The 27071-nt window shown below is 41.2% G+C and overlaps 1 protein-coding gene across 2 annotated transcripts in view; it reads right to left on the reverse strand.

The window, feature by feature from the left end:
• susd6 (sushi domain containing 6) overlaps positions 1-26406 on the reverse strand; it is a 34718-nt gene extending 8312 nt beyond the window's left edge. The window contains exons 1-2 of one of the 2 annotated variants that reach the window (XM_084378066.1): positions 26185-26406; positions 18272-18463 (exon numbers count right to left, since the gene is read on the reverse strand). In XM_084378066.1, coding sequence (XP_084234192.1) covers positions 18272-18422 — 151 coding nt within the window. In that variant the 5' untranslated portion in view covers positions 18423-18463; positions 26185-26406. Of the gene's footprint in view, positions 1-18271; positions 18464-26032; positions 26109-26184 lie in introns of those variants that run through there. The other variant, XM_084378067.1, reaches the window with a different exon arrangement.
• Positions 26407-27071: the final 665 nt, after the last annotated feature.

Genomic DNA, 27071 nt, shown 5'->3' on the forward strand with positions numbered 1-27071 from the left:
CACAGGCGAAGGAGACGCACTGTATCAACATGATGAGTTAGGTGGAGACAGACTACCTGAAGTGCCTACAGTGGATTAAAATGTCACAAGGAGCTTCATATAGATCTAATTTCTTTCGATTATCTCCTGCTCATTAAACTGTCTTCATCTCACGCCAGCGTTGTTGGGTCTATCTTTCTGGCGGTGAGACAGGATCTTTTTGCAAGGCTCATTTATTTTGCTCTAATGACAGACTTGAAGCTCTAAGCCAGCCAAAAAAGACAGGATGAGGCAGAAGACCTGAAGTTAATTGTGCTTTGATCCACCGTCCCATGCTCCGTCTATGATGTTGCAGCGCCATGCCAGCTCCTTGTGTCTGAGTGTGCATTTCATTGCAGTATGCGAGTGAATTATCTGAATTTGTGCTGCACTCCCACAGCTCCAAACATTGTCACTACGCATACACACGTTCGCATTAATATACGCACACATAGGAAGCTGCAATCTGGCGAGAGCAGAGCGTCTAAATCCAGCAGGTCTGACATAACATTGCAGCACCTGTGTAAACTGAGACATGACAGCAGGGGGCTGACTTTACTTTCAGTATTATTGATCTTTAACAACTGTGGCAACCAAAGATACAGACAAATCAATTTAATTACTACTAATCTGGCTCATCTGTGAAGTGGTCATGCGAGAATTATGGGCTTGGCTTCAGTGGAAATGTCTCAAATGCTAACTCTGAACACTTAAAACCCATCTGGGCCATTATTTATAAATCAAGTCTGTCATAAGCGAAAGCATTCCAGTGTTTCATCTGTACATATTATCTTCTTGATTTATTAAATGGAATTATACACACTGCACAGTGATTTTTCCTCTCTAACAAGACATAAGTCAATTTGAAACACCCCCACAATAAGGAACATTAATAACACCATCAACACTAATGACCATATGGCTCATTATTTAATCTTTGGTCTGAGTATTTATAAAAACGTATTAGCCATGGTCTATTGCGGGGTCTTATCACTTGCTTGATGTAAACAAACACACCAACATTGCCAACAGCCACTTTGTCTTGCCTGTGTGTGTGTTTAGAGATTGAAAGAGAGACTATTTCCACAGCAGTGCCTCTAACATCCTCTAATCTCCGGGGGAAAACGTCGCTCTAAGCTGGCAGCACAAGATTAAATGCAAACACTCAAATGTGCGAGCCCCTACTAGGCGACACACACACACAGACACACACAGAAGAAACAAAGTCAACACCCACAAACAAAGACCCTCCCAGGACTCAATCTTGTCATACCAAAGGGTGTGGTATTGAATTCATCTTGGGACAGATGTAGTGTGTGCTCAAGAAGTGCCAACACTGCTTACTGAAGGTGTACTGTAAAACTACAGTAGTGACACAGCTACTACTGATGAAGGTCGGTTCTCCATCTTTGCCCATCACAAGATATTTGTTAAAGCCCACACACACACAAATCCGACATCGACGAACTAGTGATGACCAAGGCCGACTGTAACGTCCTCTCACGTCAGCTGTGTCTTGGCCAAAAACTGCACCTGAACGCACCACAAAGACTACAGCCGACAGTCAACTAGCTCATACATTCTGCGTCTGTGAGAGAGGAAATGACTCTTAATGACTCTTAATACCCCCAGGTGGAGGTCATATGTATTTGTCATTCAAAAAGGGAAACTGGAAGACTGCAGACGTACAAACCTATGTTATGATAAAGTAATGTTTTTTGACACCAGTCTCACTAATATCGCCATTTCTAATCAATGTGTGTGATCACTTCTTTTTTTGTTTACCTTCTTGTGCACCGATTAGCTTGAACAGCCAATCAAGTGATTTCTCTTACCGACGGGTTCTGCTAATATAAAAAATGTCAGAAAATAAGAAAATAGAAAATAACTTATAACTTAATCATCAATTTATTTATTCTGCTCAGCCCACAGTCCAAAACACAAATATATTTAATTACCTATCATATAAGACAAAGAAAAGAAAAAATATTCCCATTTGAAAAGCTGGAACCAGAAAGTGTTTGCCATATTTGCTTAGAAAATTAATTAAAACAAAAACAAATGGGCTGTCAGATTAATCTCTGTTAGCTAGTCAATTAATGGAATTTCAGATCTAGTTAGCTGCTAAATGATCTGTTACGAGGTGACTGAATTAAGAACTTACATCCTTTGTCATTAAAACAAATATGCCATGTTAAAACGCAAAATTAGAGCGTCATAAATCACAATGCAACAGCCCTGTAAAGCACAGAATTACAGTTTATATGATTCAGTGGTTCAGCCATGACTAACAGTCTGAGTATAATATCCCAAAAACAAGCTGAAGGTGTGTTTGATATAATACAGCATACACAAGGTTTGTGCTTTAAAGTAGGATTAATCCTTCTCACTCAAAACACATCCGTGCTCTTCTCTTGCATGCAGAAACACTATCTGCACACATATTTCAGGAGGCCATTTGACACCATGACCTGAGCAGTTGTTTGGTGAGCTGCTTCAGGGCGACTAAAGGCTCTCTGAGGAGGAGATGGTGCTAATGGAGGTGGTAAAGGTGATGAATTGATGACCCCAGGCTAGGAGGCAGCAGGGGACAAAAAGGCCATAGGGGGCAGTTTAGGACAATAGCGTGTAGCCAACAGCCTCTGTTATGATCTTTTGTGGCGCAGTCAATACAACCACAGAAGACCGTTGGGTGTTAATCATTGCTCTCTAACCTGCTGGATTGTCGCAGAAATAAAAGGCGTGTGTATATCTGTATAAGTATTCATTTTCGTATATGAAAGGGATACAGTAGTATTTTTAATAAAAAAACAAATATGCAATGTATTCAAAACATTGAACCTTGCCAATGCCTAAAGGAGTACACACATTATGTATAAACTGCTTCATCAAATTTAAAAGACACCAGAGACTGAGACCAAAAGGAAGAAAATACAACATAATCTAGCTTCAACTCAAACAGAGTTGGGGGCGACAGTTGCAAGATTTAAATATAGAATGAGTGGAGCTAGTTTTTCTTGAAGCTTTAAGCAAATCCACTGTTGTTTTTAACTGTTAAATCTACAAAGAACCTCTCTGCATTAGCATGAGGTTAGCTGATAATGCTTACAGTTTAAGGCTTGACCCAGTTGAGGGCTACTGCATACAGAGAACTCAGGCCACAAAGGTCAGTGAAGTCAGGTCAGTCTTAACGAACATTGAGGCCAGTACAATGTCTCAATTTTGAAACTGGAGGTCTTTTTTCCGCACTGACGGCTGTGTCATTGTTTCACTATTGCATTTGGATTTGTAAAGATCAACAGTTCATTGGTTTTATGCTCTGACAACTGTCATTTACGTTTTACAATTCTCCTTGAAAAGAGGGGTATTGTATAAACACAGCTTGATTTTATAATGGTGCCTTTATCCAGGTTAGGTTAAAATCTTGACCTCCCTATAGAACAATTTACATCATCTCAAGGATACTATGTTATTATATTGTCATTTTTTTGCGTTAGAGCTGAAACAATAAGTCAATTATTCAATGTTTGTTGATCAAAAGAAAAGGAAATGGCAACTATTTTGATTGTTTCCATCATTTTTCAAGCAAACTGGCTGCTTTTCATTGTCACATACACTAGTACGCTGAATTTCTCTGGGTTTTGGAAATATGGTTGGCCAAAACTAGTCATTTGAATATGTTGCCTTGGGCTCTGGGAGGTTACAATCAACATTTTTGTCTCAGTCTATAGACAAAACTATCAATCAATCCCATGAAACTAATCGGCAGACAAACTGATAATGAAAACCATCTTATTTTCATTGGTAGAAACTAACAACATCGACCCCAAATATAGACAAGTCATGCTTGAACACACACACACAGACACTCCTTGGCAAACTACATCCCCTGAGAAAAGAACAACTCGTACCCATGTCAGCTTATAAAAGGAAATGAAGACAAATATGAAAAGATAAAGAAATGTCAAAAAAGTGGTTGTTGAACTTGGAGCAGTTAATAATTTTGACTTAAACTCATTCTCGCATGGGATAACACTTGTCAAAAGTAGTCAGAGCCTACCTTAGGAAAGTATAAATATATTCCACATCAAAAACCTGGCACTACTTCTGAAAAATTACCAGGAAAGAGAAAGGTCAAGCTAGATAGAAGTGAGGAACAAAAAAAAAAAGAAAATACTGACGGTAAAGGTATTCATCATCAGATAAACAGGAATGGAGATAGAGGGGGAGGGGAGACAGAGAAAGAGTAGAAGAGAGCGCAGAAAAACGTCAGCATCATGGAGCACTGTGGCCCTGAGCAATTACAAGCCAAAAAGAGACATGTCGTGGCAGGTCGACCAGTAGTTCTGTGTGAGGGAGAGGCTCTGTACAGCAACAATGGGAAGAGGAGGCAGCCACAGTACATACCACACTGTGGGCTGGGCTAGCACAAATGGAGAGACTCTGTTAAAGGAAAGAATGAATGCTGCTTCAGTATCCAGAGATGGTAGAGTGCTTGCTGTCGCTCCCTTTTCCATCGCCCTCTCAGCCTAGATTGAATATTGGCTTTGAAAACACACAGAGGGGAAAAAAACCTTATTAAAGCACTAAGCAATGACAGAGTGGATTTCAGCACGCTGTGTTTTGTGCTCATGAGGAAGGGAATGACTCACAGTTAAACACAAGCTGTTCTCCCACTGGTCTGATGTTAAGAGTGTGCTCAAGAGAACGGGTCTTTGAGAAATGTCGAAAACAATCATGGCTAGCACAGAGTCACAAGTGCCTTGTGGAAGCTAGTGGTAAGACTGTGTAAGAAAATACTACATTCATTTAAAAAAAAAAAATGATAGAAATGGTAAGCACACTTGTGTGACAGAGATCATGTCTTTAAGCTTTGGTTTTTGCCACACTGAGTTAAATAAAATGGACATTTAAAAAAGGTTAAACTGCTTGAAATCTTCTGGGACACACGACTGTAAGCTGATCAAAGAGCTTAATTGCTAAAAGGTTGGAGAAACACTCCGTGTAGTGGGAGGACTGGGCCGGGATAGAGAGCCCATGAGGCTGATTGCTAATCCCAACATCCAGCGCCTTAAGGCAGTGCCGGAGGAGACTCAGGCCATGGGGGGCGTTAAAATCCCCTGCCTTGCTCTGAAGTGCCTGCCTGGCTGTGAATATCTCCCTTTCTCCATCTGTTACCGATGGCACTCGCCAGCTAAGAGCTGGTAGGTGGATTGAGGAAGACATGGGTGGGGGGAAGACAAGGGTTTTAGCCCTCTTTGCCCGGGCAAATTAAAATTCTAATTATCCTCCATTACAAGCTGGAAGCGCTCTAAAGCAGATCAGATACTGATGACTTCTGCAACCAGCTGTTTGGTCGCTCTACGGAACAATAGGCCATAAAAGAGGGTGCGTTTTCAAGTGTGTGTGTGTAGGGCAGGGGAATCTGTGTGTGTCAATGTATGCTAAGGGGGGGATGTGTGTTGGATTAAGCTAAAGACCAAGAGGATGATGATGCTCTCTTTGGCCTGGTAAATATGTTTTTGTTCATGTGCTGGCCTCTCTCCAAGCCCTCTGTTTTTGCTGTTTTTGATGATGTTGCTGTCATTTTTGGGCTGAGGTTGTTTTTGTTTTTTGCCACGTTCCCATCTCTGCTGCTAATCCATGGGATTTTTAGCCAAGCTGTTGTTATTAGAGTGCAGTACAGTGCAGCAGAGCCCACGGTGGGATAGTGTTGGAAGGTATAAGGGGGCACGCAATACATTTCTGCTATCGGTGGATAGTGTTTTGTTTTAATGAACTACTGGTCAAACTGATTAAATTGGTGTACAGTCTAATAAAAGATACAATACGAACGCTAATATCTAGCTTCAAATCCAGTGAAAGTTTTTCAAGCGTCATTTGGTCAGAAACTACAAACTCGAAACTATAAGTGAGTCATAGTACAACTTCATAATGTGATATGGTGTGTATGTGTGAAGAGCAAGCTTCCTCCACTCACTTTCTTTCACACATACACAAACCTCACAGATGAGCTTCACACAGTATGAAGTGACACAACTCAGTACGCTGACCTGAGGGTGACACCGGGCGGTAACATAGGTTGCTTAATGTCTGGGTGACTGATACTAGTAGTGTCATGTTCTACTGCAAGTCAGTGAGGAGTCGTCATACTTAAACACTGACGCAAACACACTTACTTCTGCTTTCATATTCTGTCTACTCATAACAGCTGGGCCCTGACTCAAAAGCAGATTTTGTTGAATGAGAGGAAAGGTTATGGGAAAGAAAATGAGGAAAAAAAAAACAGCTTATGAATGTGGACTTTTATACTGTAGAGCAGAAAGAATGCAGAACAAAGCTGAAACCTTAAAGCATGAAACCCCCCCAAAAAAGCACACTGGGGCCTCTGGGGAGAAGGTGGAGGGACCTTACTGAGGAGGAAGGGGGGAGGCGGAGGAGGATGAAGGACACGGAGGCGTTGTGAGGGAGTTGCCGGAGTACACATAGATCCAGGCGGACAGTTTTCTCTCTATGCAAGTGTAGGTTGCAAGTGTCCCAAGGCGCCTTTGTAAACAGCAGGTTTGTACTGCTCACTGACATCCTATCTGTGTTGTGTGAATGATTAAGGGTATGAATCCGAGTGTGGGCACTTATTTCTTCTCCATACGCTCTAAAAAGGCCAACCAGTGTCTGTATAGCACACTGATGTCATAGCCAACGGTGTCATTTGTACAGTAAACAGGAAGTTTGCCAGAAAACACGAGTCAAGGGCTTCCAGAAGAGCATTTCCAGAGAACTCAGCGGCCCACTCATAACACATCTTCCCGCAGCTGCAAAACACACATGCTGCATACACCCAGGGTGAAGGAAGTCTCTTAACAGACACCACATCCTCCATATCCCCACCCATTTCTCCCCTGCTGTTCCAATGCATTTAGCAAGCCACGTGTGCTGCCATTACAACCCATTGTTCCCGCTCACTGAGGGATGGGGAACAGTGACAGATTTAAGCAGCGTGCCTCCGAACAGGACAACAGACAACTTTGCATTTGAAGGGTTAAATATGCATGGGAGGCCAAAGCGGGTGAGGGCAAGGGGGAGCACCATTGTGTGACCCTCTTTCCAACCCCGAGATACAGGCATACACACACATACGCGCACACTCTGCCCTCGAGTAACAGATGGGAGGATGTTAGCGAATGCGAACAGTGAGCTCCCCCCTTCTCTCTGCTTCTATCACCCTCACTGCTGAGGACAGCTGGGAGGCAGACATTCCTTCTTCTCAGCTTTCAGAGGAAAACAAAAGAGTGTGTGGGACCCCTCCCACACACACGTGCATGTGTTCAGACACACACAGAACCCCCTCCCAAAAAACTGTCAATGCAACTGTGGGCTGATCATATTTCAGCAGCCAGCAGAGGTATGAGTGCTGAGCCTGGGACATTTGTTGAAGGTGAAAGTCAGGGAGATAATCCCAACCCTGCTTACCAAGGCTGGCACGCCGATATGTTGGTAGCACGAGTTAGGTGTGGGCAGTTTAAGTCTATTGATAGTTATACTACAGATTTTTCTTTCAAACCACATTAAGACATAATTCAGTCTGCGTCCTTTTTTATGGGGACATTTGAGTTGTTGAACATGTTTACTGCAACAGAACAGCACATACTGTGCTACACACAACACTATGAAGGAAGCAACTTTAAATGGAGCGCAGGAAGACTCATACAGCGTTTGAACAGCTTATTAAGAGTTCAATTCACTTACACAAGTTCCGAAACCAAAAACTTCCAGACTCCAAAGCTTGTATCATCACAATTCCTCTATACACACAACAATCTGTGCATATTGTCACTTTTTTATTACAATAAATGATAAAAAACAATGATAGGACCATTTCATTTTAACCAGTAGAAGAGTTTTGGTTAACATGAGTGAACATGTAGATGAAACACTACATTATGGTGAAAGTCAAGCATGTTTCAACAAGTATATTCTAATTCAAGTTTACTCCCAACCTTGAAGACATACCGTGTCTCGAACTTTCAACATTTTGTACAAGCCCTGCTTAATGCAAAAGAATTGTTTATTTCTGTTATTTAGGAAACATGACTATGGCTATTATCCCTGTAAGAAACAAAGACAATGTGAAAGACTGTCCCAAACTTTGTATCAAGTCTCCTGTGATTCAACAATCCAGGCAGTGTTACAGCACTTCATCACCCTGATGAAGCCCAACTGAACTTTGACAGAGCAACTGCTCTAGCGAGTCAGCAAGACGGTGATCAAATGGCACCAACCAGAGTACAACTTCTTAACATATGTTCCGCTGAGAGAAGTGATATGTTGTCAGTGTGTGACTAGTGTTTTTTTCAGGACAGCAGGTACTTAGCATTCACTGTATCAAATATGGACAGAGCTTCTGAGTCTGAATATGAAGCCAATGCCAAAGAGCTTAAAACATGCATGGGGCAACTGTACTGGTTTCAAAAAGAGGCCAAATTGTATGTACCCTTAAGAGAAACTGACCCTACTTCTATCTTGATTTATTACCTCAGTAAACAGTTTCTTCATGAGTTTATGGTCTTAATTGCTAGTTTCCAGTCTTCGTCAGTACAGCATGGTGTTCATTTTTTAAACTATGGTCCCATTTGGATTTAAATAGACAATAAAGCAGGCTAACTTGTGAATGACAGGTTGCTACAACGGCATGTACTCAGGTCTCTTCTGGCTCCGAAAACCAATATGGCGACAGATGTAATACCAATCTCAAGGTCTTAGCAGTCCACAAACTAATGGGTGACATCCTGGTGGGTTTACACTTCGTTCTTACGTGCCAACATACTGTGTGTTTGCATTGACCGTGAATGTAACTGTGAATCTTTCTTTGCTCTGCATATAGCAACTGCCGTTCCCAATTAACAAAATTCTGAGAATATTAACAGCCACGTGCTAAAAATACATAAATAGCAGCAAGAAATCTTAAGTTATACATCAGCATGTTCACAGTGTAAGGACTTGGATCTAGACCGGGTGCCTAAAAAACAGGACATCCCCAATCACTGGTGTCACCATGTCAGTGCTACCGAAAAGAGAAGAAAGACTGAGAAAAAGCAGCATACCTGTATTTGACAGAGACAAAACATTGCCAAGAAAATATTAAACTCCTGGGCAACCATCCATTAGCCTTTAGTAAAAGCAAGGCAAGCCATGTCAAGACAAGTTGCACAAAGTTTCCATGATGTGTTAACTTTGAACATTTTCTTCAAGTTAATAACCATTGCTTGATAACATTAAACACGAATGCATACACAAGAAAATAATTCTGAAACCTCACATTTTAAGTTATATAAGTTGAGCAAGTGCAAAAATTCTGGTGGGCAAATTTGACTCGAGCCAAAAATACAACATGAAATAGAAAGTCTAGTAAGAGAGTTACCAATAAACTACTGCTTATCATCACGAAGAAGATACAAAGTACAGTTTATATTGCTGGCTAGACCTCCAACACAGCAAACTTTTTGTGGACTCAAACACAGATATCAAACTTCCAAATCCTGGATGGGACTGCTGCCAGCATGAAGAGCACAGTAACATCAGTTCAGTAACCGACTGAGTGTGAAGGGAAGCGCAGCACAATAAACAATAGACAACATAGTTATTTACTTGCACATATCAAAATAAATATTGCAACCTCAAAGTCGTCAAGCCTTTAGTCATCAAACACGTCAGAAGAAAGTCACACGTTTCATGTTATTTTCAAATGTGCCAAGTGAATTATAAATAATCAAATGTGTGACTCAAGCCCAACCGCAACTGCAGCAATCTACAGTTAATGAGGACTTCAGCCCACACATACAAACACAAGCTGTTAAAGATGACATGTTTTAAAAATCTGTTACTTGGGCTGAAAAGATTAAAGAATTAATCATCCACATTTATCAATTAAAAACACCAAATATATGGAGGTTGCAGCTTCACAAATGCTAAGAGTTGCTCACTTTTCTCTCCATAAACTAATCATCTGTGCTTTTGGGCCGTTGGTCAGACTAAGATGGCAATTAAAAGATATCTTTGGATTCTGTTGTAATTTTTTAATCTGATATAAATTCTAGGAATTAATTCATAGATGTACAAACATATACAAACAGATGGATGGAAATAAAAACAGATCAGACATACAGAGATGTGCACGCTTCTCATCAACCCTGACACAATTATCCAAATGGACTCTAGTGTAGCCTATACAAAGGCCTTCGCCATTTGGCTGTTGTTTGTTCCAGAGAGCTGTTTACAGATGATGTAATAAGGACAGAGGGCATTAGAGTGGAGCTAAGCCAACTGGCCACTAAACATATCAACACTCAATCTAATGGACTGGTTACAGTTGGAGGGATGGGACTAGACAGAACAAAACAAAAAAAAAACCAGGAAATAATGAGAAGAAGACGGGAAATATTAGGACACCCGGCTGGCAAAAATGAGACCACAGCATGTACCATGAAGTCACAGGAAAAAGTGAATACTAGATGTGTCAAAAGGGTTGTGTAGGAACAAGGGAGGCCGTGCTTAAAGTGAGGACACAGGGTAAGGCGTGCGAGTCAGCAACTATGCACGAAACTGAAGTCCCTTACAGCTCCACGGTTGCTGTTCTGAATAAAACTCTAGGCTCTGACTTCACTCTGGAGAAAGATCTGCAAGAATCATGAATTGTGGAGTGTCATCCCCTCTCTTCCCCTTATTTACAATCTCAATTAAACATCTACTAAAGCAGGAATGGAAATGGCTTTTCTGCTGAAATGCACTCAGTTAAAGAGAAACAGCTGTACACCATCTCCACCCATGACAGCCAGCAAAGCACATGCGGCAGGATAGCACATGTAGAGCCCAGCCCTTCCCCTTAGCTCAATATCAGCGAGTCTGTCAGATCAAGTGGTTTACTTTATTTTTCTGCCTAAGACTGGCTGTGTTTAAGTAGCCTCTATATGCACTTTAGATAATTTATTTAGCAAGTAAACTAGCAGAGAGCTTCTGACAAAGCTAAAGTTGGACTAAAGCTAAAAGCTGAATCAACAGATTAAGGGTTGTGCATGCTGCAGTACAGTGTTGCCCCATTTCCACTGTATTTCTACAGCTGTGGCATGTTGAGGCATGACTGTATGCATTTCCACTCTGTAGTCCACTGTGGATTCTCAGCAGGTGATAACTGCACAGGCCGTCGGCATTTCAGTGGAAACACGTCAGTTGCCGCTCTTGTGCTAAACCGATGGTCATGCAGGCGGCTGAGGAGAAACCACTGTTTGAAAAACAGTCTCATTATATCCAGCTGTCAGTAATTTAGTAGCTGCTGTCTAACCTAAAATTTTCTGTGGCATGGAGATGTAATTGCTGTTTTAAGATAGTGTTAATGCAAGCCAAACATTTACTGCTGCTGCTGCTGTTTAACATTTACAGCCTAGAGACCGCTAGAAAGTAGATATGAGTGAGTAGACCCATATCTGTATCTATTCAGCCAACTAAATTATCTGTATCCATATCTGTTCCTGGAATGGGCAGGACTTAAACCACAAAAGGCCGGGGCTACCAGGAGGTTAATTTAAGCCTGAAATAGAGTGACACAATAAGTATAATGATAATAATAAAGGATTATTTTATATTATTTTATCTTATGGCCTAAGATTAGCTTTTTTCTTCTGGCAGTCACAATTACACTTCATTTAAGTGATGTTCATCTGTGAAGATTATCTTGCCAAACAGAACACGCATGTATCATAAACTTGTTGAGGGAAACAGAGCAATGCTAGCTTCTGGGTTAGCCTACAAAATGTTATCCCTACCCCTCTCTATTGATATGGGTTGATCAGAAGTTGCTATATCTATCATTTATTAGAAAACTACTTCCAGAACAGCATCAGAACTGAACTTCAAATTAATGTTTTTGATCACACGAGCGAAAAAACTATTATAAACTTCAAATAATAAACTTCAGTTAGCAACCCATTGAAGGTTTTCCTTCATCAAGAGAATGGATATTGGCACATTTTACTTGTTTGCTCAACTCTACTAGAAAGCCTTGTTGTGAAGCATCAAGCAAGTACGATGTGGATGTTTATGCACTTCATGTCAGTAGTTTACTGTTTACAGTTTTCCTGATAATATTATGGAAATATGGTAAAAGCCACAGACAAACCTCAAGCTTTCAACTTGTCAGCAAGATATCATATTTTAGCAAACCATTCGTGCTACGCCTGCGTCATGAGCTCTGACATTGTTGCTCACAGTCTGGCGCGGTTTGGATGTCTCAACCATTGGCAAATTCAGCATATCTGTGTAGGATGCTCAGTGCCTTATGTGTAAGCTGATGAACTTGTTTGAACAGGATGCTGCCGTTGACTAACGGTGTGATGAAAAAAAAAAAAAATCAGCCCACACTGTTTCAATGGGCCAGAAAAACACACAAATCCAAGAGGAGGTGAGAGAGGAGGGACCAAAGACAAGACAGACACAGAAAAAAGTCAAATAAGAGAGAGATTACGGATATGTACTTTGGCAAGATTTTGAGGAGACAGCTTGACAATGTAAATCCAAAAGAATACAAAACACACACAAAAGTACAATGATGGTCAAAACACAAAATAAAAGAAAAAAAGAATGAATAAAAAGACTGAAAGAAAGAACTGAAGCAGAAGCAACAGAAGACAGGAGAGACTGGGGGATATATTTAGCAGCTCATTAGTCAGAGATGTCCTCTACTCAGCAGGCTGGTCCCTCAGATGAGGCCCTTTGGAAATCATTATGACTGCCTGCTGCTTCAGACAACTGCACACGTTTCACAGAAAAACAATTTACAAATCTCCTCTCTCCGGCTTTAATGTAGCTTCAGAATAATCCTCAAGTGCTGGAGAAAACAACGCTTTGAACAATGCAAAGTAAGATGTTGTTTTTAAAAGTAACTGGCTTTTTAATATTATCATATTAAATATTGCATTAGCAAATAACCAGTAACAGAGCTTGTTTATAAATGCAGCGCCATGTATCTTAACCTATTTTCTATGTTATCAGATTTGACCGGCTGTGTGCCAGTGCCACCACTCCTTTGCTTCGACATTCATTAACCTTTACCACATGGCACCTGTTACCAGGGGAGGAATAACAAAATGGCAATCAGCACATTGAACAAACAAAAATGTCAAATTCCGTATTAAGACAAAAATATGATTAACAGACACCCAGAATGGTAAAAAAAAATCTTAATAGAAGTAATAAAAAATGGGATTCAAAAAATAAAAATCACATCCAATGATAAGCTTAGTGTTACGAGGTGAAGAGGGAGCGCTGCGTAGCTAACAATAATCCCGGCCATCTGTGATCTTCACCAAGTAATGGAACTGTCTGGTCAACCATTCAAAGTGAATGAAACAGTATTGTGTCGCCTGTCCGCACTGCAGTATCTGTTTCCATGGAGTATGTTTTTTTCTATCTGGTGAGGCGTTTAAAGTTTCCCTTCAGGGCTTGATTGGGTGTGAGAGCTGTTAAATGGCAAAGGGTGAGAGCAGAGAGTGATGGCTCAAGTGATAAACACACAGGTAATGAAAGAGAAAGGCTGATGGATTCAACCAGACGGCCTCTAATGGGCTCTGGTCTCACCTGGCTAATGGCTGAAGCCTTAAAGAGAGTGAGAAAGAAGAACAGAGACATCATAGAAAAGGGGGCTGCGCTGGGCTCAATATACTCAGTCACGCACACACACACACAGTTCGCAGTCCTAATTGCAGACTGGTGATCTAGCGAGGCAGCAGCTTGCAGTGGTTTGGCCTGTGGCTTCCAACACCCCCCTAAAAGCCCTCTTTGTTCTCACATTTCAGAAAGGAGCCAGTAGCCAACATATTGCTTTACTCCTGCCTGCCTGCTAACAGCCTTGCTAACAGGACTTCAGGGGACTATTCTGAACAGTTAATTGCACTGGACCCACTGTTCCCCCCTCCCCTCGGGCTGCACTGTTTGTAAACCCAGCCTATCTAGCAAACGTTCTGCGAGGAGAAACCAACAGTGTGCAGACATGCTTGCACACTGTGGGTTTTTTTGTACAGCCACACACAATTTTGTTTGGCTTCAGAAAGCAACAAGTTTCAAAGACTACAGCTGTTTAAGATGCCAGAAGTAGGGCATGGTGGCCCATTCAGATATTTTCCTGTGGTCAGAGCAATGACGCTATGCTAGCCGCTGGAGTCTACTCTGTTATTACAGAGAAAAAAGGGAGTTGTCAAGTCTTTTTTTTTCCTGAAGCAACTCGACTTACAAGAAAACATCCTCATATCCTTGGTTAGGTCCTCCGCGCTGATGGAAGACCTGCCAAAACAAAGGGATCTGTCTGTGCAATAGGCCTTCATCAGGTGGAGAAAAATGTATTCAACTCAAGCCAAGAATGGATAACAATCGATTGTCAAAAACAAACACAAATCTCAGAGGAAATTACAAAGGCAGCTCTCTGCTCCTTCTCTTGCACTCCTCCCCCTTCACCTTGCTCTCTTCTCTACCCTATTGACTCCACTTTTCTTCCAGGCCCTCTGAAAGCCATTTCCCGTTCTCACACATGAACATACATAAACGTCACCGCCACACAGAGCACACAGCGGGCTTGTTTGTGGGAGACTTCTGGTCCTCGCTGGCACTTTCCTGTCCAGCTTTAACTCAACTTCACAAGACAATGGCTTTTCAGAGGGTATCGTTTATCTATCTAAGTGGACCCACAAGGATCATCCGAGTCTTTTTACCTCCTGGTATATAACACTGTTAGAGCAAAAAACATGGCATGTGATCATGTGAATAGACCCTTTGGCGCTCCTAGTTCTCATCTTTACTCTTTCTGACTCACTGTCTAGGACCACTTCCTCTGGAATAAACCACAAAGGCTCACTCTAAGGAATTGACACCATATTAGGAACTGAGCTCTATGCAGCAAACATTAGTGGGATGTCAGATAGACTCAGAAAAGTCATGAAACAAGCAATATTTGCGCTGTGCCCTGAAAATCTTCCACTCTGAAGCCATTTATCCTGTGCAAACAGTACACAAAACCCAAGGTGCCGCTTTGTTGCTGTGTTTGTTTACTGGCACCCAGCTTGAATGCAGAGGATGTTTTGTTTAGCATGTTTCTATTTTTGGAAGAATGTCCTGAATTATAAACACAAATCATACACAGTAATCTCAAACACAAATTTGAGTGCAACATTTACATTAGCTCAGCAGATACCCTGCTGGTAATCTTGTTTACACTCAACAGCTAAACGACAGATAAAAAAGACATGAGTTGGACTGTGATTGGCTCTAAAAATACCTCGGCCCCAGCAGGCTTTGTGATTGCGTCCCAACGGAGCGCATTAACAGATATAAGAAATTGTTGTCCTGACCTTTCCACAGAGAACATGAAGTCACCAATGCAGGAACTTAAAGCTTTTCCTTTCTTTGTTAAGCGAGGCAAAATGGGAGCAAAGAGTACCTCAATCTTTACGGTCTATCATCCTGTCTCTACATCTTATTTCCTATCACTCAAAGGCCATATTTCCGAAAAGAGTAATATCCAGAAATGAGTTAAAGTGACACAAACCTCCACAGACCCGAAATAGAAGCCGCTCTGTGCTGTATGCTGGTCTCTGGTGTTTAGCGCTCGGCTCTCGTATGCAAATGCTGTACAGTATATTTTTTTTTAGGATCCATTTCTATTCACACAGCACACTGCTATTTGTAGGAGTCGGGAATAAGCCTGTCAGCAGTGATGAAATTTCATATTCATGAAAATTTCCAGAGCAATCTCCATCCCTGGAACACGTCAAGGGATTACCTGTGTGAATTATGTATGGAGAGCAGAGGAGAGACGGCGGCTAGTGAACAGGAGAACTAATAACATGATGACTTTAAGGCTTTAAAACGAGTGGCTCACCCCTATGGTAATATGTCTAATTATTGGTTAATTTCATATATTCATGTTGTCAATGTTGCCCTTCACGTATTGATTGTTCGAGTGTTGTAATTGCTGTTATCGCTTATGTTTACATTTGAGCTGTTCTGATTTAAATCCACCTTTATTGTTTTCTACTGAAAGGAAGTGAACCCATTTCTCATCAATAACCATTAAAGTTTTATAAGCAAAACAACATGAAAACTATTTGAAAGGAGCAGTGGGTTTTTGTTTGTTTCTGTTACTTCTGTTATTGCCTTTCCTTTCTAGATAGAAGTAGCTTGTGATGTTTGATTAAATATTTAAGTTCATACTACAGTGCCTGGATTGAAAAATTCCAAAAAACCCATTCATCATTAACATGTCAGGGAAGAGATTTATTTCAACACAGTTTCCCAGATGGTGTTAATATATTTTTTAGCTCATATTCATTTAATGCGAGAAGGCAAATGTCGAGTGTTGTACACCATTTTGATGAGCCAGAACTCTCAAAGTGTGAGTCAGCATAAACAACTTCTTGCAAACAATAAGGAAGTAATTATGCAAGAAAGACACAGGTATGACAACACCTACAAATAACCAGTCAGTTCACTCAAGCACCACCTAGAATTTTCCATTACATTTTGGAAAATTAATTACGGCATAAAATAATGCCAGTGGCAATATGAAAACAAAGGAAACTGTAAATAATACATTTGTCTGGGTGTGTTGTCCATGCAAATTCCTTCAAGGAGCTAATGAGACAGTAAGTCTAGAAAGATTCAGTCAGTTCATAAATCGCACTGCCAGTTGAAAAAAGTCCTTGTGGTGAATGTGGAGTCTAGAGAACTATCTGTCCTTTTCCATCAGTTGACTGGCAGGCTTAAAGGCACAGGTGCATTATGGGTACTGGAAAGAAAATCTTGGGAGAACATTTGTCCCAACGTAAGGCAAAAATATGTCATAAACACGGTCGATAAAGCCTTTTGATACACCGCCTAACAGAGTTTTTGGGTGTCCTGATACTGTATGTTACATGCATACCATCCATGAATAACCACAGTGAGTAGAGCGGTTTGCACACATGTACACACAAGTATATACACACATACAGTGCACAGAGCACGTGGGCTGGGGATTTGAGGACACATTTCCTTGGTATTGGTAGGCAGTGTGTGTTTGTGAGTGTGTTGGACGCAGAACGTGAGCGTGATACCAGCCCCTCTGGGCTCTACATGAATCATGTGTATTACATAAGAGAGAGAGAGAGACAGAGAGAGAGAGAGAGACAGAGAGAGAGACAGAGAGAGAGAGACAGAGAGAGCAAGAGAGAGAGAGGATACACTTGGGATCAGCCGCTCCCTCCCCCTGCCCATCCGCCCATCGATTCCTTCTGTTGCCGTTTCTCACACACATACACACATTCACTTATTGCAGACATTTAAGAAAGGAAATCAATTAACACTTTAAAAACATCCCAGAGCCTTAAACCACCGCTCACACACATTATTCACACATACACAGTCCGCCTCCTCTCTGTGGCAAGGACATCTGGCACATTTCACAAGCTGGCTATGTGAGGGGAGTGTGTGTGTGTGTGGGTCGTTCATGTGGGTAGGTAGTGTGTGTTTGTTTGGGGGGGGAGGGGACTGGAACATCGGAGGGCTGAAGTGAAGGGAAAGCTGGCACAAGTGAAGGGGTTCAGTGAGTACATGTCATCAAGATTGTATTTCTTTTGAAGAAACACAGGCTCTGTATGTCCCCTGCTGCTTGATGAATTCTTGAATTTCTTATGTTTACTTTTACTTCCAAGTATGAACAAAATTCCCCTCCACTTAACAATCGATTCAATTTGAAAACCTGAAACTTCACACTCAAAGATAATAATCTTAGATCTGAGACTGAAATACAAAACCTGATCTGAGGGTTGTTGTAGAGTAATAACCAGAGCTGGCTAGTTGTGCTAAAAGCTCTCAGAGGACGGTAAATGTCAGGGCTGATTAAAACCTTATGACAGCAATGTGACCGCAGACAACATCATGTCTCTGTTTCACTCAATAGCAGAGGAAAACTGTTGTGACTCATTAGGGCAGTGAATGGATTCGCAGAGTGTGTGGGATTGGGCTCTCAGCTGCCGCTCGGAGGCAGAGCAACCTGACCGAGCCAAGGGTAAAAGGAAGCCAATTTAATCTAACTGACCTGCAAGACAGGGGGGAAACTAACCCCGATCAATTCACAAGAGATGGGCGAAGATGGCGGTTCAGTCAATGTGTATCATGTGGGAGCAGTGATGGAGAGGGAGAAAAAAACGTGTGAGTATGTGTGTCTGCGTCTTACCTGATGCGTGACCATGAGGGAGCAGGGTGAAGAGGAGGAGAAGCGCGGAGGCAGCCAGCCTGTGGGCTAGAGAGGAGGAGGTGAAGGAAGAGGAAGAGGAGGAGGAGGAGGAAAGGGCTCTCGTCTGAAACGCTACCATTCCATCGCACATCTTTTCCTCCGGCGACCAGCGAGAGTCCTCTACGGCTTAACCTGTCCAGGCCACATAGAGAGGAAGGGATAGAGAGGGAGGGGGGAGGGAGAAAGGACGCGGATTACTATCAACATTCAGCGAGGATTATGTAACCAAAAGCAACACAACGAGACAGGAGGGAATAGAGTGAGAGAGCTGTAAAGACTTTAAGAGAGAGAGACAGTGACAGGGAGAAGGCCGTCTCTGCACGTCATCAAGTAACAGTTGGTTTACCGATAATAACGGTGGCATGAATGATTCTACGTGTACTTCCTCTTCTCATGTTTTAGTTCCTTAAATGGCATCCTGCTATTTAACCAGCCCCCAGACAAACAATTTCCAGCTCTCCCTTTTAAAAACCACCAATGGCAGCAGAAGCAGGAGACTTCCTCTGATCTCCCCTCCATCCCTACGTTTGGCTCTTCCACAAGATCTAACTAAATAAACCAGGCATTACACTCTGCTGTAGATGATGTAACAGGGAAAAGATCCCTGCTGCTGATGAGGTAGCAGCTTTAGGGCGAGAGACGCTAAAAGCATGTAAGAAGAGAGAGAGAGAGAGAGACAGATAGAGAGAGAGAGAGAGAGAGAGAGAGTCAGCGCAAAACAAAACAGTGATTACAACTGCAACTTTAGCAAAAGTCCCAATGGGCAGAGAGAGCTGCATTTTCCTAAAGCTTCATCATAAAATAAATAAAATTTAAATCAGTTTATGACTCCGACTGCTCCCTGGTGTCTGAGCAGCAAATATATGTCTTTCTGTGAAATATAAGTTTGTGCTTTGATAAATGTAGAACTTTTGAAGCAGGAATTCCTTAAATGTATTTATGAAAGAAATGTGAAAAAGAGGGTACAGTACTTTACAGTTGAATGGAAAAACAGATGCCATACCACCCTCTGCTCAGCTGTGACGCTACTCTGCCATATGCTGTGATGTGAGTTTGATGGCTAAATTATGTAAACTATTTCAGGTGCTATATTCTGAAATATCTCCTGTATTCTTTAGCCGCTCATCTGGTCAACATTCTGTATAAAATGAAAACTACATCAGCCTCATAAGCTTCTGTTTTGTTCCTTCTAACACATATTACTGCATTGACTGCAACAAATGTTGTTACTCTGTTTGTCTAAGTTCATATCTACTTTAAGGCCTTGACACTTCTGCCAATCCCATGTAGAATTGGCGGCAGTGCACGATAAGAGAAACAGAAAAAGAAAGGGAAAATACCATTGTACCATTTGCAACGCTTTGAAAGTGGCGAGAGTGGTTTCAAAAAATACAGTTGGTTTTTCCACAGTCCCGGGTCTTCTACTTTCAAACAAGGAATACAGACTACCGTTCACACAGGTGGAAAACATAAAAGGTAGTAGGCTGTCAGCTGTGGTCGTTGCGGTACGGTCAAGTACAGCTTTTTGGTCTTGACACAGGCAATGCAACATACAGCTACCCTTGCCACTAGTTCTTTGATGTGGGTTTGGTTAAGTGGTATCTGTTGTGTCGGCAAAAAAGTTAATATAAAATCAAACTGTGCATTCCAAGAACAGCTGGATGACAGCAGAGTTACTGTGAGACACCTTTAAATGGCACCAGAGGGATGAAAAACACATCCATACGACAACCTCATCCTCTCTTCACAAACCTCTCTCCATGATACCAACTTCACTAACTTCCTAAAAGCATTTGTCAGTTGATTGGGGGGGATACAACAAGACTCACACTGTCATTACATAAATGAGATGCAGGTGCACATAGGCTTGGTCATGTTGTTTCAGAGAGAGTGGAATAAAGTAGCAGTAGTTGCATTTTATAAGGAACTAGCTTGCTGCCAGGCAGCATATCCTCAAGAGCAGGCAGAGGGCCCATTACAGTCACACAAGACTGCTGAGCTAATGGCTACAGTAATGGTATGGCTGCACTTAGAGAGCCGCGAATTTGATTGCAGATCGGCTGCATGGCTACTTGCACTGCCATGGACGACCCAGAACTACCGTGATGAGGGAAGTAACTGGAAACGCACATGCACAACCCAGTAGGGCTGCACAATATTCAATATGACCAAGTGCAATATCCAAATCACAGAGGGTAACAGCATTATAATGAAGTACTGTAGTGCTGCAGAGAGTACCTGGCCTACAAATCCTGTTCTCCAGATGTAAGACAACATATTCGTTTTGTACAGGCTCCAACAAATGTCACGTCATCATGATTTGTATATATTTTTTGAGTGAAAATGAAAATTGTGATGCAAAAATGATCATTCCTACTATTCATGAATCATATCGCAATCACATGATATGTCAAACCAGCTCTACTTTTGTTTTCCTTTACCGTATTTTGCTGCCCTATGGTTAGATGACTGTATATAGATATATTCCATTGAGCTGTAACAATGAGTTAATTAATAATCTCCAGCTAATTTGAAAGACAATTCTTAGTGATAATATTCAGTTTATAAAGACGAATGACTCACAAGAGTAGCACATCATCTCATTTGAGAAGAAAAAAACAGAGCATTTTTGGGATTTGTTCTTGGAAAATGACTAAAAAGACAAAACAGTTATCACAATAATTGCAGTTTAATTTTCAGTGGATCGAATAAATGATAAATCAGTTCAGCTGCATTGTACAATTTTCTGACATTTTTTAGACAAAACTATTAACCGAAAAAAAGGTAAAGCAGGAAAAAAGGGTTAGCTACTTTCCGACACACAGAGCTGGACCCCCTACTACCTGCCACCTTTGTGATGTCCACAATAATAGGATGGAGAGTCATACCTGCATGCGGAGCAAGGCAGTGGGAGAGAGTGACGTGAGTCGGTTTTGGCAGGACAGTTTGGGTATTGCGTTGAGCCAAAGGGCATACAGTCAAAAACACATGCAGGGGACCTGTGCCAGCCATTTGATCCATAGACGCTTTCTCATTTGTCCATGTTGGGATCAAAGCACTGGGTTACAGAGAGGCCCTACGTAACTAACACAGATGCTGTTCTTGCCAGATGAACGTCTTAGAAATATCCACGACAAATAAGAGTCAAAGTCAAGACAAAAAGTAACACGCGTTTTGTTCAAAGGCACTTGTTGGGATGTGAACAACCACTTGGGATGGCATTTATAATGTAGGAATGCCCTCCAGAGAGAGCTGAGGGCAGAATATTGACCGGCCAGTGTGTTTGCAAACTGAAAACTTAAGCAGAATCAGCCTAATTGCTTTCACACAAGAGCGTCTAAGAAATGAGAACGTCATTAACGCTGTGCTATGGTATCTCACAAAATAGAGCCTTCCAATTAGCTAGAACAAGATAGCTTGGAGCCTTAAAGGGTATTTTAGTAGATCTTTTAATGCACTGACTTCACGTTCATGCTAACACAGCAGGTAGTTTGACAGTGAAAGAACAGAAATACTTTCAAGTTTGGATGACAACTTTCTAACTTGCACCTGTCTGTGTTTCCTCTCAGATGCTGCCCAATATGATTAACTTGACACATCACATTAAAGACTGTGCTGCTATTTTTAAACCTTCAAGAGATTTAGTTTCTTTTTCCTGGAACAAAATGTTGTGTAAAACCGCATAAACAAACACTTCCTGCCTACAGCTGCAAGTACGCAGGTAACATTAGCGCATCCAGATCACAGATTAGGGCTTGTAATGACGTTGGTGTGTGTACAGTTGAACAGTGAATGTTTGAATAGCTATCGGTATAATTTCAAAGCCATTTTAAATGGCTGACATTCAAGCTATTATATTAATGTGATTACGATATGTCTTATCGAATTTGAAGCACCAAAGGTTACTAAAAGACACACCGATGTTGCATGAAAGGCAAACACGACCTGGTTTCATACAAAAGAACAAGCCAACTTCCTTGTTTCATATTAAATAAAGCTTAGAGTGGCTGGAACCTCTTTTAATAATTAAATAGAGTGTTGCAGCTCACTGTCAGATTTGAACAAGACAGTGGAAAATGGCATCCTTAAGAGGGAATTACTGCCACAACCAGAACAAAGCTGCTCTGAAGGTGCCCACTTTAAAAAGCTGTGTTGAAACTGAACATCATGCTGGGCCAGATCAAAATGAAGACATTTCTTTTCATATAACATATATTTATGTTTGACGTTAGTCCTGTTTTATTTAAATGATTTATCAAGACATATGTTGTTATACTCGATGTTCTGGTTCCAGAGTATTTAAAATATTGCTTAAACTGGCTAGACAAGGTTTTGCTTTAACGTATCATTATGATTGATTGCACAATGTAGTGGATATAGAACAATGACACCATCTACGTTTAGATTGGTTCTCTGTAAATCCTGCATTCATTATACCATTTTGTCTGTGACCGGTCATGAAATATTTCTGGAAACTGAAGGCTGACTGGTGATCCAGCAGCCGGGCAGTATTTCTATCTGCTTTTAGGTCTCCATTATCAACTAAATGAAAGAACAAACTCACATTTTGTCCTGTGTTGTTGGTAGTTGCTGCTCTGATAAAAACAGAATACATTTTTACATTTTTAAGGAGGCAATTTCCAGTCTATTTCAAAACAAGGTGTTTCCCTAACCCTAACCATGTGATTTTTGTGCCTAGACCTAACCAGGGCATGAACACATTGTTTTCACAAGAGAAAGAAAACTGAACTTTAGGAAACGTAAAGTTGCAACATAAAGAAAATGTCAAGTTTTAACTTATCAGTGGTTTGCAGAAACGTATTCTACCAACAATTATTCTGGCAATTAGGTTGCTCGTGAACTAGGGGGACGGAGCTGTCTGTTTCCACTTGAAATCAACTAAAGTTGAAATGATTCAACAATTGTGCATCCATTTTCTGCTGGGTATCTCGAAGGGTTGCAGTACTTGTAGGTTATTAAAATACTGTACTCGCCAAAGTCTTTCATATCAAGCAAAAAATGCTAAACATGCTAATTGCAGCTTCTCCAAGGTCAAATCTGCTTTTTTACTTTTACACTGAAAAAATATATAACCACTGGGGCAACCTGATTTTCATTTTCACTGTGTTTTCAACAATAACTACCAAAATCACAATGATGTGACATTTGTCTGTTTGTGCCAAATAAATATGACTTACATCTGAGAACAAGATTTATAGGCTCTGCAGCACTACAGTTCTTTATTATAATGCTGTTTTGTCACACATTTTACCGTTATCAAAAAACTGCACACTTCTGTGATTTGGATGTAGTAGACATTTTGATTAACTGCGCAATCCTAATAATTACTAATGCAAATAATTGTTTGTTTCAGCCCTTGAGAACTTTTATGAAAATAGCAACGCTATTTGTCAATTTTGTGAGACATGCTTCCGCCCACTGTATTAGGAAAGTAGAGGTTTATAAAGCATAAATACTTAGTCTATTTAGTCCACCACTTGGGGAAAAACCTATGCAACTCTCCACTTCAGACACCAGTGAGACAACCAGCCAGCCAGCAGGCTGCTTCTGCAGTTTTTCAGCTGCCAGGGGCTCCTGGAATGCAAAGGGAGCCAAGGAGAGCAGCAGCACAGGCATGTGTCCGGGAACAGAGAGCACTCAGTGTGCCAAAGAAACAGCCGGGAGGAGATTTCCACCCGATAGGCCCCAGTGCTGCTACTGCTGCTGGTAGAGCCCGCCTGGGCCTGCGGAGGGAGCCCAGAGATGGGGCTCTGCATGGCAGCACAGAAAGGAGTCTTTGTTATGAAGTATTATGTAGTGTTAAGCCCCACAGCGGCTGAGCATCCCTGTGTACTGCCGCAAGGAAGGGGACAGAAAGAGACAGAAAGATGGAGACAAGAGAAAAAGAGAGCAGAAAGACAGAACATAAGGAGAGAGAAGCAAGATGAAACAAGAGAATACAAGGGGAGACATACTAAAAATGAGAGACACGCTGTCAAATGTTATGTTGACAGCGGTGAAAGGCTGGGATATCTGAGAATGGGATTGAAGCCAAACACAGTGTTCTTATCTTTACTCACAAGATGTTTTCTCTAAGCTATGTTGTCAAACAGAAAAGGCCTCTGAATGCTGGACTGGGAGTTATAAAAATCACACTGCAGCTACACAATGGGGTTTAAATTGAGAACCATTAAAGCTGCACATTGTATATCTGCTAGTTGCTCTGTGAAAGCCAGAATGTGGACAATGTGTAAAAACAAAATGTGTCAGTCTGAACAATGGGAGTCAAGTGAGTGATTATGACACATTAAAAAAATGTGCTCTAATCAGTTTTGTCCAGCAAAATACGCTGCCTCGAAACATTATGAAAACATTGGATACTGTCGAACACTGAAAATACAGCAACAACAGTTTAGTGTGATTAAAAACATCATAAAATAGCATAAGCGGGCACATAACCACACAATGCCTTGCATAAAATTACTTTTACCATCAAAAATCTTATTGTAGGCGGGCTGGATTCATTTACAGCAGTGGTAATTGTGTTAAAAAGCAGTTATGATGCTTGTACACTGAGAAACCCTTAGTGGATAAAGGGATTGACTGGTTTTGGCTAAACCATATCACATCAAGGAAGTGAAAATATCTAAACTAAAATACAATGATGCCATAAAGCAGGGATAGCTACCACAGTGTAAACTGTGTGGCAAAACTGTCTCTAGGAATGCATGATCATATCCTCAACCCTAGCTCCACAACAACAACATGTGGTGCACCATGATTTGATCAAAACATTAGCCAACTCAAAAAAGCTGTTTGCTTAAAAAGGGAACATTACCTTCCTCTTCCTGGCTTAAAGGGTCTCACAAAATGTTTAGTCTTCATTATGACGATAAGCAACAGCTCACATCTGGACTTCCCTGACAGTTTGCTTTGGTTATGTGTCATATCTTTCCTCACAAAAGCCAACAGGAAACGACTCACTTAACTTTTACTGGAACATAAAGCGAGGGTGACGGAAATAACAGCGTCAGGAATATCCGAGAAGGCAGACCCTCGAGATTCAATAATAACGATAATAATAATACAAGCCCTGTAACTGTATGAAACGTGGTCAACTGGCTTTACAGCGGCTCTGAAGCAGAGTCACACGCTTCGACACGTGCAACTGTACTGCGAGCTATTTAAACAAAGAGTGTGGTGGGCTGCCAGGACTACACACACACACACACACACACTCAGACAAAAACAAAGACACAACCACAGCAACACACAGGCTACAGCTGTAAGATATTTGTTTCAGTTAGTCTGACGTTAATACGCCATAAAATCAGGATTCAATGCGACGTTTTCTGTCACTCAGCTAGCTTGTACTTATTGTTCACATGACCAGAATGTAACAATACAGTAAGGCTACAGCTGTTAACTGTTAACTAGCTACTCGAGCCGGTTTTCTGTTTTATTGTGTCTGTAAGCACTTTGTCAAGCAACTGTACGTTAGCTAACCAAGACTTAAAGCCAGCTAAACACGGCAGACATGTCATAAACATGTAGTTAGATTAGTTATCTTAACGTTAACAGATATTAGCGGATCACGACTAGCTTAATGACTGTAACAACACACTTCGTTAGGTTAGTTAGCCGACACAAAAACAAAACTGACAACTCGTTATTCTCGTTAACAAATTGCTAAACATTTACCCTAGCATGCGTAACTCTTTCCCCGTTTGTAACCATGAAGTCGACGAATACAGGACAGGCAGAAAGCGAAAGGCAGAGCAGGAGATCTCGTAGTGGCCTATGTGTGCTTAGCTTGCGAAAAAAAAAAAAAACAACCAAGAAAAAAAACTCACCAACGTAAAGGTTACCAGCAGCGAGCCCTCCTCTCACCGCTTCACATTCGAGGCATTAACGCTCGTAAAAAATGGCGACACCCAAACGAGAATGTGGCGGAATTTAAAGAAAAATATACAGTTTTCGTCGTGTAGTTACGTCCGCGCCGCTGTGTTGTTCCCTGTCCTCGGCTCGCCAGCTCTTTATTCGAGGTGTGCGGAAACACTCGCTGTGAGAACTCTACCAGCTGCCTCGCTCTCGCGCGGTCTCCATGGCTACCTCGTTAAAAGGGCGGATCCTAATGTGTCAGGCCCAACCACAGGGCTCGACTTCAAAATAAAAGCACAGGATGTGTTGGGGGGGAAACAAAAGAATCCAGCAGCATTCAGGACAATAAATGCTGCAAACACATACCAGAAAATTGGATGTATTATGGTGTAAGTGCCTTTGTAGAGATTTCTGGTGGTGAATGGCTCTGATGCCCCTTTAATAATAGTGGAATCTAAAAAAAAATGGGTAAATCCGAATCCTTGATATAAACATATAAACAAAACTATCTGCAGAGATTCATCATATTCATTGCTTTTCTTCCAGTTACTATCTTTAGATGGATAAAAAACTCAACATCTTTTTATTTAGTTGAACTGGCCAACTGGAGAAAAGAAATTAAAAATGCTAAAATACAAAATTGTAATGCAGAATAGAATGGGGATATCTTTGCATGTTTTTTTGTGTTTTACCTTTTGATATACTGATGTTTGCATCATAAATCCTATAATACATCTGTTCTGGAATATTTTTGTCAGCTTTCTGAGAAAAAATAGTCCTAAAATATCATTTTCTAGCTTTTTAGTCTCTTTCAAAAAAAAAAAATGCTTGTCTCCATCTTGATAGGGCTGTGTAAATA

The sequence above is a fragment of the Pagrus pagrus genome (assembly GCF_965226575.1).
Source record: "Pagrus pagrus genome assembly, chromosome: 16".
Classification (NCBI taxonomy): domain Eukaryota; kingdom Metazoa; phylum Chordata; class Actinopteri; order Spariformes; family Sparidae; genus Pagrus; species Pagrus pagrus.